Source organism: Drosophila gunungcola, chromosome 3R (assembly GCF_025200985.1).
Source record: "Drosophila gunungcola strain Sukarami chromosome 3R, Dgunungcola_SK_2, whole genome shotgun sequence".
NCBI lineage: Eukaryota > Metazoa > Arthropoda > Insecta > Diptera > Drosophilidae > Drosophila > Drosophila gunungcola.
The window spans coordinates 30,873,663-30,892,882 of NC_069139.1; the positions used below are offsets into that span (position 1 = coordinate 30,873,663).

A 19,220-nucleotide genomic window follows, 5' to 3' on the forward strand; every position below is an offset into this window, starting at 1 on the left:
AAAAAGTATAAAATTATTTTTTACAGTAGAAGATAAATTACGTGAAATAATAAATAAATTGAAGGTTTACATGTTGTTATTTTATTTAGATTTGACCTACTTAATCGAGTTAAGTCCCAAATCCCGAATTTTACGCAATATTTTGAAATCGAACGAAAATGTGCAGTTTTTCATGATGGTTCTTATGACAGGTATAAGAAAGAATTGAACGATTTTAATAAAAGTTTAAACTTGGACTTCCTCGCCCCAAACATAGCATATAGTAAGAACTATATAGAGGCACAATTTACACACAAAAATGTGCCTGTGTAGACAAAAAGCTTTGTTGGAGCGCGACGAATAAAAAAATTTTAAAATGTGAATTTATTTAGTTGAATGCTTAATAATGTTTCGTTACAAAATTTAGATCAATCGTCACGATTTTTGTGTTTTTGTTTGATTATATAATGTCAGAAACAGCAGTTAAAATTTGTTTTCCATTGCACCTATGGGAGCTGTATGATATAGTCGTCCAATCCGGCTCATTCCGACTTATATACTACTGACAATATGAAGGAAACTTTTGAGACAGTTTAATGCAGAGACTAGTTTGCATAGAAACGGACGGACAGACAGACTTGGCTAGATCTATTTTCCTAGTGATGCTGATAAAGAATATATATACTTTACAGGGCCGGAAATGTCTTTTACTTCTGTCTGAAATTGTAATACCCTCTCCAAGAATATAAAAACACTAACAATCAATTCATCGAACACAAACAACGCACCCTATTAAAATCGTGGGTCCACTATGAACGTTACGCATCTTCGTATTGAAGAGTCTTTGGTAAAAGCATGCAAGACCTTCTATTTAACATAAGTCCGATTTGGTTTCTACAATACATCAAAAAATATAAATTAATTTGTTTGGTTTTTGAACATGTTAAGGGTACTTTAATTTCAACAATTGTAAAAATAATATATTATACTTTGTGTAAGAAATGGTATCCGTGTGACTTCTCAAGGGTACACAGTTATTTGGACTTCAATAAATTCGTAAGGCAAACATGTATTGACAAATTTACATAATTAACATTAGAAAATAAAATCAGTTAAGGATTAACAATTAAGACATAATGCGTTTCATCACAAATTTATAAATACGTTGACACTTTTAAGTGGCCTCATTCTTAATTAACTAAAACTACATCATCTTCATCACTAGAAGTGCTCATGGCTTGCAACCGTCGTCGCTTGCTGACAGGTGCTGGTGGCAATTTACCTTGTCGACGCTGCTTACGCCTGTCCTTTAGAATGCGTTCGGCCTTCTCAAGAGGACATTCAACAACATTACGGTCCCCTTCTATGGTTGAACTTTCATCGTCAACGACAAAGGAGCACTGCAAGTACTGAGAGGAATCATCCTCCACTGGTTGAGAGAATATGTAGGATTCGTCACGATATACTCGTGGAGGGGGCATTTTGAAGGCACCTGGACGATGAATGGGACTCCTGAAAACCAAATTTCTTACTTTATGAACAACTAAAATTTTACAGCTACATACTTCATTGCTTGTAAGTAAATGGCATGAGTGTTAGTGTCGTTATGGTCGTCTTCATCGCTCGAAACTATCACGGAATCCTTCAAATATGTGCCAATAGTGGTCTCGGCTTCCTCCTCATGTTCGGATCCGCTTTTATCAGCCTCATCCAAAATAAAGGAGTTAAATCTATTTCGTTTATAACGAGGTCTTGGGGAAGGCGTGGATGTGTCAGACTAGAAAATACGATACAAATAAATAATGCCAAACAATTTCATTTAATTTTTACAGATTTAGGTAAATACCATTTGCGTATCGGGAATTTGGTCGCAGCCATCAGCTTGGGTTTCCGCAACCTGCGGCTCCTGTTCCTCCTCCTCATCGGAGCTTATGACAATCTTGCGCTTTAGGGGACGCCGTACAATGGGTGAATCCATTTCGTCGTTAGCCAATGCGTTTGAAGTGTTTGAAGTCAGACGATGAAGCGTCTCGGCAGCTTTAGCCAGACGCCCGCGTCCTCGCATGCGATTCAAATATAGATCAAATATACTTGGGGACTTATCTGGGGTTTGAGGATTAGTGCGCTTTCGGTTTTCTGGCGAGTTGAGGCTAACTAAAATTGGTGGAGTGCGAGCCAAAGCTTTTCCAGCTGTCTTTGTTGCCAATTTTGCGGCCAGAGTTTTGCGTTGAGGCTTCCAAGGCGACAAGGAATCGGAGGCAAAGATATCTGGGGAAACGTTTCGCGAATTGTTCTTAGATTGAATCACGTGAAATTGGTTCTCTTTCGTTTCTATATTTGAAGCCAGATTTTGTCTCTTCTGCTGGTTAATTAACACTAGTTCTTCTGCCATTGGCATTTGAAAATCTTTCAACCCTTTTAGCTTTTGATGACTTATTAATTCAACTTCTTCTTGCATCGGCTCTAGAAATTCTTCGGACAGTAGCTCAAACCCATCATGACATGTTTCACCTATCTGGTGGGTGATCAGCTTCCCTGTATCTGCTTTGTGGTCTACCAAATTATTAAGCTTCAATATTTTTTTCTGAGAGATTAATTCAACTTCCTTGTCCATTGGCTCTAAGAAATCATCTAAGTCAATATGCAAATCATCAATTGTGGTTTCTGCGTGTGTCTTTAGATCTGAATTCGGCGCAGCACTGACCTTTGCTTCTTCCAAACTCAATGGGTATATTTTGCTTTCTACAACGGTAGAGTTTAGTTTAGATTCTAATATGGAGCCTTCACTGGGAGTAGGAGCTGATGTTTCAGCCGCTTCAGTCTTTAAAACTGACTCACTGCTCATTAGAGAGTTTAAGCGACCTAAGTTGTCAAACAAATCGATGGCTTCAATCCGGGAGTTGAGTTCTTCCTCCTCCTGTGGAAGTTCTAAATTCTCTCTGTTTTCGTGTTTTACTCTCAAAGGGGTTGAGCTAAGCGGCCCTGCATTTGCAGCAGAAAAATTTAAATGCTGACTCAGGTACACGGACTCACATTTCACCTCATTTTCCCGTTCCTCCCATTCATCCTCTGACCAGGAGGTTTCTATACCACCTAGTTGTTCATTTACTGTGACTTCCAAATTCCGCAACTCTAGCTTTTCCAGCAGGTCTTGCTTCAGTTCGAAGTTGTCAGAGTTAAGTTCTTGCTCATCTAAACCCTCGAAAATCTTATCACAGATGTCAACAAACTCTCTTTCCCTCTGCTTATCCCGATGGTTCCTTAGATCTCTGAAGGTGATCTCTGCCACACTTTTCTCGTCTTGTAGCATTTCCTCTAGCTTGTCACTTCCATTGCATATATCCAAGAGCAGTTGATAATTGTTTCTGGTGCGCTGTTGTCTACTGTTTAAGCGATCATCGGTAATATCCAAATGGCTCTGGACCTGGATTTTTGAATGTGTTTCCCTTAAGAAGTTGCGGTTTCTCTCCAGCAAATAGAGCTTCAGTGGTCTGGGTAGGTGCTCATCCTGCAGATGGCTTATAAGGTCTTGGGAGTCTATAATCAATGATTTTTTCGACTGCAAGAGTCGAGTAAGTTTTCGAAGGCGTTGCACATCTTCCTGACTGCCAGTTAAAGTTGAGCTGGCCTGAGATTCAATGAAGAAATTCTTCATATTAACACTGTGTCGGAGAACTTGCTGTTTGACCATTTGCTGAGAAGCTTCGCTCATTTTGTAGGGTTGCATTCCCTCAAGGATTCCTTGCTGACTTTCGGAGGGATTTTTTTCCTTGAAGTACTTCATCAGGCTGCCAGACTTTACAGTTTTTTGCTTTCGTTTCCTGACTTCTTTAGGCTCTGCAAAAGACTTGGGCTTGGGCTTTTCTTCAACAGCCGGCTCCAAGTGCTTCTCTTCGCATTTCGGTTGAAATTGTGATGGCACCATTCGTGGGTTATGTTCGTAGAGCGACGATTTCACGACAGATGAGTTTAATAACTTCCTGTTGACCAGATCCTTGTTGGACAAGACTTCCTTCAGCACCTGCTGTTCTCGTCCCTCGGTTACCAACATAACCACTTCTCCGTTCTTCTTCCTACCAGTGCGTCCAATCCTCTGAACAAATCTTGTAGGATTGGAGCTGCAGATATCAAAGCACACAATCATCTCAACCTCGCCCACGTCGATGCCCTCCTCTCCGATCGACGTGGCCACCAGTACGTTGCTGGTGCCGGATCGAAAGTCGGACATAATCTGCAGCTGCTGTTTCTGGGTGAGAGAGTAGCTGGCTCCAACCGTGCTGCCCTGGCCAACAAAGCATCGCGGTCGAAGCACCGGCCTGTGTTGGAGAAGTAGCCTGTGGATCAGCATCACGGACTCACGGTACTCGCAAAACACAATTGCACGAGACTCTGCATTCGACTGTTAAATATTAAAAGAGATTTTTAAATTTATCTTTTTTTTGAATCGAATCTATACAATTTATATATTTTTAACTAAACATATAAAATATTACAAATTTTGCAAATATATTTATAACTATACAGAAAGGGGTACTCTTTGGTAAACAAAATTTCTAAAGATTTAATTCTCTAGCGCAAAAATTGGCATTTAACCGTATGGTCAGTATGATTTACATTCGATTTTGATCAAACTTAAGGGATATTCCGAAATACAAAAACAAAGTATAAGAAAATATTCTGTGATTTTTTCTAAAATCAAATTTTTGGCAAGCCGAAGTTCATATACCCTTGCAGCTATTGCAAAAATTAAATAATCTTAAAGACATTAAAATTATGATTTACTTGCGTGTATGCTTAAAAGCATTGAAGCTATGATAATTGTCAGCTCAATTATTTGAGTTAATATGGCAGCTATATGAATCGTTTTCCGATTTTAATAAAATTACAAGCGTAATTCTGAACTGTCAAATTATTAAATAGTCAAAAAGAATTTCTAAAAAAAATTACAAAATAAACAAGAAAGGACGCAAACTTCGGCGTGCCGAAGTTCATATACCCTGGCAGCTATTTCAAAAACTAAATACTCTTGAAAACGTTAAAATTATGATTTACTTGCGTGTATGTTTAAAAACATTGAAGCTATGATGATTTTCAGCTTAGTTATTCGATAGTTCCTATGCCAGCTATACGATTGTTCCTATGGGAGCTAAATGCTATTGTCGTCCGTTTTTGATGAAATTTAAAACGTAATTCTGAAATATTTAACCAATACTATATCTCGAAGCACTAAAAAAAAAATTAAAAAACACCAAAGTAATAATTTTTTTAAATTTATTTTTTCGATTGTTCCTATGGGAGTTATATGCTATAGTCGTCCGATCCGGCTCGTTCCGACTTATATACTACCTGCAATAGAAAGACAACTTTTGGGAAAGTTTCATGCAGATAGCTTGAAAACTGAGAGACTAGTTTGCGTAGAAACGGACGGACAGACGGACATGGCTAGATCGACTCGCCTAGTGATTCTGATCAAGAATAAATATACTTTATATATAGAATATATATACTTTATAGGGAGATGTCTCCTTCGCTGCGTTGCAAACTTCTGACTGAAGTTATAATACCCTCTGCAAGGATATAAAAAGGGGTTTCCTATAACAGCGATATAGAGTATAACAAATATATTTGGAATATCGAATAATTTAAAAAGGAGTTACACAAGATGGCTTGCTGTGTGTATCGAACCACACCCCACCACTTTTTGTCTGTCATTAACCTATAAACTTCAATAAGAGTCACTGCGTTGAAGGAAAGAATTTATGTACCAACAAAACGCGATTTGCGGGAAGGACAAATTTTTTGCTTTGATTTGATTAACTTGAAGGAAACTTATGGTGATAATGCTCCATCAATTTCAATTTCTGAGTACTGCTGTAGACGATTCAGAAGGAAGACAAGGAAAGGCCTAGTCAGCCAAAAAGTTTGAAGATGAATGAATGGAAACAGTACTGGACGAGGGTTGTATTCAAACGCAAAAAGATCTTGCGGAATCCGTGCGAGTGACTCAATTAACCATTTCCGAACGCTTAAGAGCAGCAGAATTTATACAAAAGCTGAGAAATTAGTTAGCGTATATACTGATGCCAGAGCCGTAAAAAAAGTTTTGATAACTGGTGTTGAAAAATGAATTTAATTCGACAACCTGAAGGTACAAAATAATATATGGAGCCCGGGCAACTAGACAAAGCAACTGCAATGTCGAATATTCATGGTGCAAAAATAATGCTCCGTATTTGGTAAAGGGTGTAATCTTTTATGAGCTGTGAAATCGGGTGAGACGATCACAGGGGACCTCTGTCGTAAAAAATTGATCCGTTTCAAGAATAACGCCCAAAAAATGCAATTAGACGCGAGTTTATAAATTTTCATCCTGACAACGCTCAGCCTCATATCGCAAAACCAGTTGAAACAAATTGGAAAACAGTGGCTGGGATATTTTACCTCACTTGCCGTGTGCAGAATACAAAAAATTGGATTCTAGCGATGAGCTAGAATCTCCGAAACAAGATAGCCCATATCGTACTTCAATGTTTTTTTACTCGTAGGGTAAAAGGGTATATTGTATTCGTTGAAAAGTATGTAACAGGCTCAACAGCCGATTCGATCTAGCCATGTTCGTCTGTCTGTCCGCCTGCCCGTCTGTATGAACGTCGAGATCTTGTAAACTACAAAAGCTAGAGATTTGGGATTATTGTAGCATGCAGATTCTAGTTTTTCTTACGCAGCGCAAGCCCACTCTAACGCCCACAAATCGCAAAACACTTAACACGTGTTGCTGCCGCTTTTCCGCGCCTCTGCTCGGCCGCGGCATACCGATAATCGCTGCAGTAGAGAGACAAAAAGAAAGAACTGTAAGCGGGGGTGGAGTTGCTGCACACACTTAGCTTCTAGTGTTGTCTATGCAGTTCGATAGCTGACGCCATCTAAACTTCGATTGTTTTGTAGGAGGATAACTTAGATTAAAGTTTTTTGGCTGGGTTATACGGGTATGACACTACATTGTTCGCCTCATTCATTGACGGATTCATTGAAGCTCAGAGACAGAGACAACTATATGGATACTGCTTGAGATTTTTAACGTTAAATTCAAACTTTATTGTTTTGTTTATTATATTGTGTTAATCCCGCTAATTATTACGTTTATTCAGTTTTAAGCCTCGCTTTTTTTTCCGATTTGTCCTCAACTTTAATGAATGAGCAAAATTGTACTTTTTAAATACAATTTTGCATCGATTGATATTTTTATACCAAAATCCGGATCATGTTTTTAACTATCGGGCATCGCTTCTGACAATTTTCCTCATTCATTGCTCATTGGTTGTGTTGCTCGCACTTGACGAAAAAAAAATGAGCAATGAACGAGGACAACAATGTAGTGTAACGGGTATCTAATTGTCGGAAAACTCGACTAAAGCGTTCTCTCCTTTATTCTGCGCTCTAGTATTTTTCCCTATGATATTTTTATCAGTGTTAGTAATTTACGGTTCGACCAATGTGCTAGTGGGATGGCTTTGGGGGCGTCGAGCTGAAGGCTACCGAACGGGTCGCAGGTTGCGGATAGCAAAAGCCCTGCTGAGCCCCGGACAGTCAGGCTGCCGCCTCTGCCAAAAATCACACACACCCCCACCAATCGTCTCACCTGGGGCCGGACTAAGGTGTCACTCGGATCGTGCCGAGAGTCTGTCCGGCTGGGGGCCCGAGTTATCAAATAACCCAGTCTCGAACGGTGGGCTCAGGCAAGTGGCGAGTGTCTGTTCTAATTCAGGCTTACCCGGGTACAGCGGATCTCTGCCGGGCGGACCTGTCCCTTCTCCGCAGCTTCTGGGAATTATTGTAGTTATGGAGAAAGCAAATAAGAAAATTAATAAGAAACAAGAGGCCGACACTCTTAAAAAGTCAAAATGCGCTACCAACGCCTCACCGGCCAGCGCCAATAGGCGCCACGTCCACTCCTGCCAAGAGCAGCTTACCCAGCAGCCAGCTGACCCAGACAGCTCGCCGGGACCAGCAGGTGGCTTCCACCGGAAACGGGACGACTAACCAGCCCTCCACGTCCGGGTGACAGCCAAAGACGGGTCACATGGTGAGTACGAGGGCGAAGGAGTTCGAGAGGTTGTCTCTTGGGCAAAGGCGGTTATCCCAGACTTTGACCTTACAAAGGTGCCCGGAAACACTTATAAGCGGGAGAAATCGATGGAGAAAGTGCAGCCGTCCAGCAAGAGGGCCAAGACCACAGACCGGGGCGCTTGGTGCGAAGAACACGATGAACGTCGTTCTCTTACTTAATGCCCAGTGCTTAGAACCCCTTGAAGCGCTACAAAACGTTGTAAATTACGGGTTCGAAAAGCCTTAGCTCCGGATCTATGTCTTGGACAAATTGGCGGCCAACAACCTGGCAGTGAGTACGAAATGGAACCGGATGAAGAGACGAACTATACAGGCTGTGTCAACCGACACAGAACTTGTTGAGTCCCTCAATTGTCTGCACACTCTAGCCGAAACCCAAAGCAGATTGCCAGACGTTCCAGAGGAGATAGAGGCCAACCAGCCAACCAACGCTCCACGTGATGCAAGTTTTGCAAGTTAACTTGCACCACTCAAATGCAGCCACATCTGCCCTCCTAATGCACCTGGGGACAGGCGCAACAGATGTAATCCTCATTCAAGAACCTTGGATAGTGGGTAACAAAATCTGTGGACTTAAAACCCCCAGATAAAGTACATTGTAAGTGGTAAGGACAAACCCAGGACAAAGGGGAAGTACAAACACAAACGAAAGGGGCGAGTTACTTTTTGATTATCTCTTACAATCAAACTCATATATCAGCAATAAAGGTAATGACCCGACCTTCATCACTACGACTAGAAGGGAAGTTCTGGACATTACTTCATTCTCCGAGGCCCTGATTGACCAAATCGAGAGCTGGAGGGTTGGGGATGACCACTCCTTCTCTGATCACCGTTACATTGAGTTTACCATAGACGTAGTATTCCCAAACTCTACAAATATAACCAATCTTAGAAAAACTAACTGGGGTTACTACACAAACACCCTAGCCACCAACTTTGAGAACCTCAATCCTTTCGCTACCAACACCCGGGAGGAAAAAGAGAAGATAGTTGACATCCTTACAGACACCTGCGGTGAAGCCTTGAAAAAAGCCTGCCCCACTAGGAAAGTCAAATCTAACCATAAACCCCCATTCGTCGTGCTGAGATTAAAAATGCCTGGATGATTTTAGGTCCAAACTGTGAATTAAAGATATGATATTTAATTTTTTTTAAATAAAGTTATAAAAACTCATGTCCACCAAAACAATACTTTAACCAAGAGTCCCATGGAGTTCAAGAATTCGTTTATTTAATTTTTTAACTTCTTTTGCTAGGATGTGATTGCCGTGCCCCAAAGTTTTTTTCAATTTTTAAACAAATCAAAATACAAATAGCGTAGGTTAAAAGCGTGCAAAATAAGAATATTTATGATATTTTATAAATATATTGACGGATATATAAAAATTGTTCGTAATAAAACTTGAAAAAAAAATTTTCGCTAACCAGTTTCTCAGTTTTAAAACTTTCTGGATTACAAACTAGTATTGGTTATTTAAACTGGACAAAGAAATTATAAACCTGACAAATAAACGACCAAAAAGTTCATATATTATATACATATATTAAATTTTTGCAAAAGCTGCCAGGGTATATCAACTTCGGCTTGTAAAGTTTGCTTCTTTTAACATTAATATTTAATATTTTTTAATAAAAATTAATAAAATTTTGTTATTTATATTAATATATGTACTGTTAGATTACACAATATTTATTTTGTGTCCTCAGCGAACTTGTAGGTATCGAACATATTCTTTCTTGTGCCTAAAAATCTCACAAATTTCCATTTTTATACCCTTGCAGAGGGTATTATAATTTCAGTCAGATGTTTGCAACGCAGTGAAGGAGACATCTCCGACCCTATAAAGTATATATATTCTTGATCAGCATCACTAGGCGAGTCGATCAAGCCATGTCCGTCTTTCCGTCTGTCCGTCCGTTTCTACGCAAACTAGTCTCTCAGTTTTAAAGCTATCTGCCTGAAACTTTTCCAAAAGTTGTCTTTCTATTGCAGGTAGTATATAAGTCGGAACGAGCCGGATCGGACGACTATAGCATATAGCTCCCATAGGAACAATCGAAAAAATAAATAAAAACAAGAAAGGAAGCAAACTTCGGCAAGCCGAAGTTTATATACCCTTGCAGCTATTGCAAGAATTAAATATTTTTGAAAACATTAAAATTATGATTTACTTGCGTATATGTCTAAAAACATTGAAGCAATGATGATTTGCAGCTCATTATTAGGTAGTTATTTTATATAATTTTATTATTTCTATTGGAGCTATATGATATAGTCGTCCTATTTTGATGAAATTTTAACCGTAATTCTGAAATATTTATCCATTACTATATGTCGAAGAACTTATAGAAAAATTTAAAAACACCAAAGTTATAATTTTTTTTTATTTACATTTATGATTGTTCCTATGGGAGCTATATGCTATAGTCGTCCGATTTTGATGAAATTTAAACCGTAATTCTGAAACATTTATCCATTACTATATCTCGAAGAACTAAAAAAAAATTAAAAAACAGAAAAGCTATAATTTTTTTTCATTTATTTTTATGATTGTTCCTATGGGAGCTATATGCTATAGTCGTCCGATTTTGATGAAATTTAAACCGTAATTCTGAAACATTTAACCATTACTATATCTCGAAGAACTAAAAAAAAAATTAAAAAACAGAAAAGCTATAATTTTTTTCATTTATTTTTATGATTGTTCCTATGGGAGCTATATGCTATAGTCGTCCGATTTTGATAAAATTTAAATCATAATTCTGAAATATTAAACCATTACTAAATGTCGAAGAACTAAAAAAAAATTAAAAAACAGCAAAGTTATAATTTTTTTTCATTTATTTTTCCGATTGTTCCTATGGGAGCTATATGCTATAGTCGTCCGATCCGGCTCGCTCCGACTTATATACTACCTGCAATAGAAAGACAACTTTTGGGAAAGTTTCATGCAGATAGCTTAAAAACTGAGAGACTAGTTTGCATATAAACGGACGGACAGACGGACAGACGGACGGACAGACGGACATGGCTAGATCGACTCTACTAGTGATGCTGATCAAGAATATATATACTTTATAGGGTCGGAAACGTCTCCTTCACTGCGTTGCAAACTTCTGACTGAAATTATAATACCCTCTGCAAGGGTATAAAAATTATAACTTTGCTGTTTTTTAATTTTTTCTTTAGTGCTTCGAGATATAGTAATGGTTAAATATTTCAGAATTACGTTTTAAATTTCATCAAAATCGGACGACTATAGCATATAGCACCCCTAGGAACAATCATAAAAATAAATAAAAAAAAATGATAACTTTGGTGTTTTTTAATTTTTTTTTAGTTCTCCGAGATTTTGTAGTGGTTAAATATTCAGAATTATAGCATATAGCTCCCATAGGAACAATCGGAAAAAAAAATAAAAAAAAAATTAACTTTGGTGTTTTTAAATTTTTTTTTAGTTTTTGAGATATAGAAATGGTTAAATATTTCAGAATTACGGTTTCAATTTCATCAAAATCGGACGACTATAGCATATAGCTCTCGTAGGAACAATCGTATAGCTGCCATAGGAACTATCAAATAATTAAGCTGCAAATCATCATAGCTTCAATGTTTTTAAACATACACGCAAGTAAATCATAATTTTAACATTTTAAAGAGTATTTAGTTTTTGAAATAGCTGCAAGGGTATATGAACTTCGGCTTGCGGAATTTTGCTTCCTTTCTTGTTTTTCCAAATTTTGAATGACATAAATGTTTTTTAAATCATTGTATGACTATATAAAATATAAGTTTATTGTTGTTGTGTATGTATGAAATCAATATAAAATTAAGCGATGTCATCACAAACTTATTGACAAACAATCACCTAGGTGCCTGGCTCGCACTTAAAAAATACTTGATGGTGTTTTTGATTTTGAGTCACCCACGAGATCATGAAAACCAGGGCAATCGAGTTCAATGGATGTTGACAATTAATTTATTTTTATTTTGATTTCATACTTAAAATCATTTCATTCAAAACAAAGAAAAAATATATATATTTGTGACAATTAATAAAAAATGGTTATTTTTTGCGATTTTGTGGAACAAGGACATTTTTTTCCGGTAAGTTTTTTCACGTTTATTGTTTTCCGAAGACAACAAAAATATTTCTCTCGGCTTACGAGTTATAGCCGTGTCAAACAATCGAAAAAGTTTAAAATATCAGTTTAAGCAAAAAAATATAGACAATAGCATAAAATCCAACCCTGAACCAATTTGGCAAATGTAATAAAACAGAATTTATAGTTTTTTCTAGTTCTTTTAGCAGCGATTTTTTGGCAGAAGTTTGCAACGCAGTGAAGGAGACATCTCCGTCCCTATAATGTATATATTTTCTTTATCAGCATCACTAGGAGATCTAGCCATGTCCGTCTGTCCGTCCGTCCGTCCATCTGTCTGTCCGTCCGTCCTTCTGTCCGTTTCTTCGCAAACTAGTCTTAGTTTTAAAGCTATCTGCAAGAAACTTTCCCAAAATTTGTCTTTCTATTGCAAGTAGTATATAAGTCGGAAGTAGTATATAATTCTTTTTGACATAGATATACTTTGATAGTTCATAATTACGCTTTTAATGTTATTCAAGTCGGAAAACGGTATCATATAGCTGGCATAGGAACGAAGGAATAATTGAGCTGAAAATCGTCTAAGCTTTAATGTTTTTAAACATACTCGCAAAAAAATCAAAATTTAAATGAGTTCAAGAATATTTCATTTTTGCATTAGCTGCAAGGGTATATGAACTTGGGCTTGCCTATGTTTGCTTCCTTTCATGTTAAAAATTGGTTCAGAATCGATGACCGTAAAAATGTTGCACAGCGCAATACATTGATCATTTAAAACAGATAAACGAAAACTACTCGCAACTGGGGGTAACCCTTATAAATCAAAGGAATTCAAATGCATTAATACAGGGGTTGCCAATGACCTACATACAATATTTTTAAAGACTAACATAAATTTTATAAAATACCTTTTACCGGCCATTTCAAATTTATATCCTCAATACTTACCTCAAAATGCTGGAGCAAAACCTGACGCAACTTTTCGTACTTGGCGTGACCAAAGTCCAGATCCGCGGGCAACGGAGGTACTTCTCCGTTTGTCATGGTATGTGTGGTGTAGTCTAGCGGATTGGCACCCAGTTCAAGCCGCACCTTCTCTACCAAATTTCTTAGCTCACTGTCTCTGGTCAGAACAAACTTTTCACGCCCGTCCTCGTCTGCATCAAAATTGTTGACAAACACACGAAGACCGTGCCGTTCCATTAACTCCAGTGAGTGGTACATGCTGATGCACATGGCGAAGCTTTCCATTATAATGTTGTGATCTGGATGGCGCTGGCCCTGCGCCGAGCGTTCGGTAAAGGTTTTCTGCTCAAAGAGCAAACTGTTTTTGCTGATGTTTCCCTTGTTGCCTCTGAAAATTTCCGCTTCAATAAGCCTGCGCAGATAGGGCTCGATAATCTGCAGCAACCTCTCCCTTGGCTCCAGGATTCTCTCCTTTAAAGAGACCACTATGGTTCGAATAGTCCGCCTGTGTATGTAGGGCTGCACGTCGATGGAGTTGTCCCATCGCACCTGAAGGTTGGATATGTAAAGATTTTGGCACACTGCGGCCACATCCTCCATGGTTCTTCCAGGAGTGGCGGACAGGGCGAGCATGCGGAAGTTCCGGTTGCGCGCCATCAGAGAGTCGGCCACTTGGGTGTAGGCATAGCGACCTTTAGCCCGGTGGGCCTCATCCACCACCATCATTTTGATGGAGCTGAAAGGAAAGGTGGCTCCTCCATCCGCATCCAGCATGTCGGAGTGCACCACCTGGGGGGTGGCAAAGAAGACCCTCTTGGTGGCCCAGAGCTCAGCCCGTTTGTGTCGCGGGAGTTGTCCTGGAATCACAAAATAGCTTTATAAGTGATTGTTGGGCAATATAGGTTATCAGACGGTAAACCCCCGATTTTAGGTCACCTGTTAGCTGCACGGTATCGGTCGATGCGAAGGGCATGATCCTCTGACAGGCGCTTATCTGCTGGGACACCAGGGGCCGTGTGGGGGCCATGAACACAATCTTTCCTTTGGGATACCACCTGTAGAAGTTGTACATTAGCACCGCCGCAATAAAGGTCTTTCCCAATCCCGTGGGAAGCACCACCAGGTGTTTTTGAACAGCGCCGACTGGACGATACTCTGTTGATAGGTTCGCAGGGGCAGATTTTTCGGGTAGATCCAGTTGTGCCCGGTGGACACATCGAAACCCCCGCAGGTTTTGTCTGAACTTCCATCGCCGTCATCGTTTTCCTGGAACCGCGAAAGTGTTTTGTGAGCGACTCCTTACAGGAGTAAATACCGGGGCAAATACCTCGATTTTCTGCTGTTCGTGTACCGCCAAGGCCGCTACTAGTTCGTCGTCGTCATCGATCCAATCTACATCCATGATGGCACTTTATTACCGACAATAAATGTAAATATGGTTTTTTTAAACGCTGCATTGTTTACAATAGAGCTGGGCAGTGCTGTTAATTTAGCTATTTCCTCGCTAAATATATTGAAACTATCGAGGGACTATCGATAGCATCGATGGTTAGGAGCCAGCTTTTACAATCGATGGCTTGAAAACTATCACGATAATATCGCCCACCAGTACACATTACTAATTTTTTTGTGTTCTCGTAGCAAAGCGGTAAGCTAATTTGAAAAAAATGTAAAAACCAACATTTAAATAAATCTTTAAAATTACTTTTTTCTTTTGCAGAATAATGAAAGTGACAAGAGAATGCTTGCGGGCCGGCGACATCAACTGAGTCCGAGCGTTTGTTTCCAATAGCAGGCTAAGTAATTTCGGAGTGCAGAACAGCTTCAAAGTCAAAAGTTGTCGAACAACTTCTGTTTATAAACAATAATTTGAGGATTGCCAATTATGATCCCCTAATTTCCTTTCCACAGAGATCCACATCCGTTGAACGGAAGTTCTCTTATAAGCAATTCACATTACAGTATTTTTGGGGGAACGATGTGAAGACGGTGATACTTCAATTTACATTTGCCTCCTGTAACAGAAGTTACATACCCTTGCATAATTAATTGCATTAATTAAATACTTTTTAATACATCTAAACCTTTCTGTTAACCATTTTTTTTTATTTAAATTAGATCAGCTCGGGCTTCCATTAATCTTTTAAGTTGGTTTTCAAGTTATTGAATGGAAGAACTCAGAGGGTCATTTTAAAAACATAGTTTCCAATATGGTTACCGTAACATCTGGAGTGTTTCAGGGTAGTAATTTGGGCCGATTGCTATTTACTTTATTCATCAATGATCTACCTTCTGTCATAACACATTCTCGAGTATTAATGTATGCTGACGATGTTAACCTTGGTTTGCCCTATCATTTTTTTCAATGGGGTTTCGGTTTACAATCTGGTATTGAGTTTTTTCAAAGTTGGTGTTTATCTAACGTCTTAAATCTGAATTGCCTTAAATGTTACGTTATGAGTTTTTATAGGGGTACGCCTTCATTTATAAGCTATTATCTTTATTATACTGGACCGTATAAATTTGGTCACCGATTCAGGAGTTCTTCTTGACCCTAAATTAAAATTCGACTGTCACATAAAGTCTACTTTTAACAAGGCTATGAGTGTTCTTGGGTTTATTTAGCGATAGTCAAAAGAATTTGACGACATAGAATTGGTCAGCCGCTTAACTTTTAATTAGCTTTTTAAACCAAACCGCAACTACCAACAATAATTGACCACTATGCTAAAAGGACCCACGCTCGTGCTTGATTTCGTTGGGCGACTTGTTTGTACTCCTTATACTGCATCAACGTTCAACAAATAAAACATTTTGAACATATGCGTATGTGTTTAAAAACATTGAAGCTGTGATGATTTTCACCTCAATTATTCGATCAAATAAACATCACAATAATTAAAATAATATATCTATTTTTTTTAATAGCGTCAAATAAGACATTCCAAAATTGTCCTTGGTTTTGCACTGATGCTCTAGTGTCTGCTGCTGCTTCTCCCTTTGAATTTCGTTCCTCAACTCATGGTGGTACTTTTTTGCACGTTTGCTCGTTGGTTTTACAGTTGACGGCTCTTGGATGGTTACCTCTTCTGTGTCCAACTCTATAGGGTCCTCCTCTGGCGGAAGGATGTTCTGCAATTCTAAAAGAAACAGAGGCCTTTTCCTTCTCCTTTATAAAAATCAACCATAACAGATTATTATCGAAGCAGCAGAGGTTGACTTACTTGTACTTCCTTGTGAAGTTTTAAATTTTGACCGGATTTCTGTCCAACCCACGTCAAACTACTGCTGCGTAATGGTCATGGCCTTCATTTGGTTGACATGGGAGTTCTTTCTAGTACCTCTTGAATCCTCTATGTACTAGCTCAAGACTTCCAATTCTGGTTTCCACGCCGTGCGGGAAGATGATCGCATTGAGGCTAGAACGTGAGAGGGGAGCTGTTTTATTATAAAATATAACAATTTTAAAACTAACTTACCTGCTCCAGTGCCCGGCATTTTGGTTGTGGATGACAAAACATACCAAATATACTGGGTGAAACAGAATGAGATAGGAACAGCAGACGTTTTGCCTTTTCAAAAAGTTTCCAGTTAGTCCAACGTTAAAATTTGACGGACTATTTTATGCGATAGTAAGCCGATATTTTTCCGGTGCAACACCCTCTTTTCACGCAGTCCAACCATGAAAAATTGTTTGGATTTTTTGAAGATGTGAAACTCTGATTTCCACAGAGCACTCCCACCATTAGCCTTCCGATAACAGCTGATCCGGACAGCTGTGGCTCATCAAAACATAAACAAAGATGGCTGACCTATTGAGTTTGACGTTATATAAGCTTTTAAAAAAAAAATCTGGCTTATATACTTTGTGGTATTTTTTTATTTAAAAACCGTTGAGTTGTTGCAAAATAGTTGAAGCGACCCATTCACACAGGCACCTGCTGATGAAAAGACAGCTGATCGGCCTACTAGAAGTAAACAAACGTAAAAATAAGAAGAGAAAACAAAATTCAATGTTTCCGCCACGCAAAACTAAATACATTTTTAAAGGTTTTCCTCTGCTAATGATTTGTCCACAGATGTTGGCCTATGACGATCCATTAATTTCTGCTGCATTTCTCCATATTTGTACATGAGTACTTTTTTGTAGGCTGTCCATCTTTTTGCTTTGCAGGTCAAATAGTAGTTAAAGGGATCAGTCAGTTATGATGCATTTACGCATTAATTAATTAATTTTTGCTTGTTTTGTTTGTTTTTTAAATTTGTATTGCTTACATTCTGATTTTCCTGTCTGTTCTTATCGATATTTACACCACCGATATAAGCTAGCAGATATGTATCATGTATCAAAAAAGGTAGCGTACTATTTTTACGCTCTTTTTTTGTTGACCATGATAGAACAACTTTTGCATCAGTAATCGTCTGCGTTCGTCAAAACTATCGTAAGAAATCAATCAGTGATCAGTTTTCATGTTGTTCTGCTGAACACGCCCAATATTTCATATTATCGAATAACATTCGTTCATTTAATTGCATTAACTGAATTTAAATCCGCAGACTTGGCCAAACTGCATCTCCATCTCAGAAAAATCCCAAAATTGCCAAGTAAAAATCATCTAAATTCTTTAAAAATACTAAATCTCTACAGAATTTACAGCTAAAGCCACGTACTCAGATCGACTAATAGCCTGATTCCATTGCCGCATTAGTGGACTTTTAAATGTGCCTGATTCCATTGTCGCATTAGCATTTAGCTAATGCTACTCCGACATGTGAGTGGCACGAGCAGCTGATCTGGGTTTGTTTACTTTTGCATTTTGGCAAATCCAAAAGAAATTAATTAAAATTAATGAACATGAGTGAGTTTACTAAAATCTGTAATGGTCAGCAGGACATCTATTATGCGACCGAGGCATTTGCCAACTTGGACGACAAGGAAGGGAAGCTGATTGCGTTGTTATGACGGGTTTGCAATGGAGACCACCACAGTTTCCAAAAAGGGCTAGGATCCCCGTATATGTGGGAGTTATTTAATGCCAGAGATCCAGCAGTAATGCATTGTGGTACTGCGAACAGAATTTGCAGCGTGCGCTTTAGTTTTCAGTCATTTTTATACAAAACAGATTTTATATTCAAAAGACATCAAAAATTGCGCCAACCTTGCATATAGAAAACAGCTGTTGTAGTGGTGGCACATACAAAATATCGTTCAACATCGGTATTTTCCGGTATTTTTTTTTTAAATGTTCGGGGCGAATGGTTTTTAATCGCATTTAAAAATCGCATTTATTTTAAATGCGGCATTTAGCCTTATGGGATTCCCAGTGTAAATAAATGCCCATTGAGCTAAATGCGTTTTAATGCGCCAATGGAATCAGGCTATAACCGATGTTTTGTTCTTACAGCCTTTCTATCAGTCCGCTGGGCTTGTTGACAAACGGTAAACAATTCAAATTTAACCCGCCAGCTTGCAACTATAATTTATCAAAACAGCAAAAGTGGCTTATAGCCTGATTTCATTGGCGCATTAAAACGCGTTTAGCCTAATGCGCATTTATTTACACAGGGAATCCCATAAGGCTAAATGCCGCATTTAAAATAAATGCGATTTTTAAATGCGATTAAAAACCATTCGCCCCGAACAATTTTAGAAAAAATACCGGAAAATACCGATGTTGAACGATATTTTGTTCGTGCCAGCTGTTTTCTATATGCAAGGTTGGCGCAATTTTTGATGTCTTTTAAATATAAAATCTATTTTGTATAAAAATGACTGAAAACTAAAGCGCACTCTGCAAATTCTGCTCGCAGTACCACAATGCATTACTGCTGGATCTCTGGCATAAAAAAACTCCCACATATACGGGGATCCTAGCCCTTTTTGGAAACTGTGGTGGTCTCCATTTCAAACCCGTCATAACACCGTAATCAGCTTCTCTTCCTTGTCGTCCAAGCTGGCAAATGCCTCGGTCGCATTATAGATGTCCTGCTGAGCATTACAGAGTTTAGTAAACTCACTCATGTTCATTAATTTTGATTAA

At 38.5% G+C, this 19,220-nt stretch overlaps 1 protein-coding gene and 1 long non-coding RNA gene across 2 annotated transcripts; both read right to left on the reverse strand.

The window, feature by feature from the left end:
- Positions 1-862: 862 nt before the first annotated feature.
- On the reverse strand, positions 863-14,659 carry LOC128264332 (uncharacterized). Its single transcript, XM_052999763.1, is given in 7 exon segments — positions 863-1,491; positions 1,545-1,756; positions 1,826-4,378; positions 13,162-14,036; positions 14,116-14,301; positions 14,304-14,445; positions 14,507-14,659. Coding segments are annotated over 7 exon segments (4,365 nt in total). The 5' UTR covers positions 14,582-14,659; the 3' UTR covers positions 863-1,169.
- A 1,463-nt stretch (positions 14,660-16,122) lies between these two features.
- On the reverse strand, positions 16,123-16,793 carry LOC128264339 (uncharacterized). Its single transcript, XR_008268710.1, has 3 exons — positions 16,659-16,793; positions 16,404-16,598; positions 16,123-16,342 (listed from the first exon to the last, which is right to left on the reverse strand). It is a non-coding gene; the product is annotated as an uncharacterized LOC128264339 (long non-coding RNA).
- Between the last annotated feature and the right edge of the window lie 2,427 nt (positions 16,794-19,220).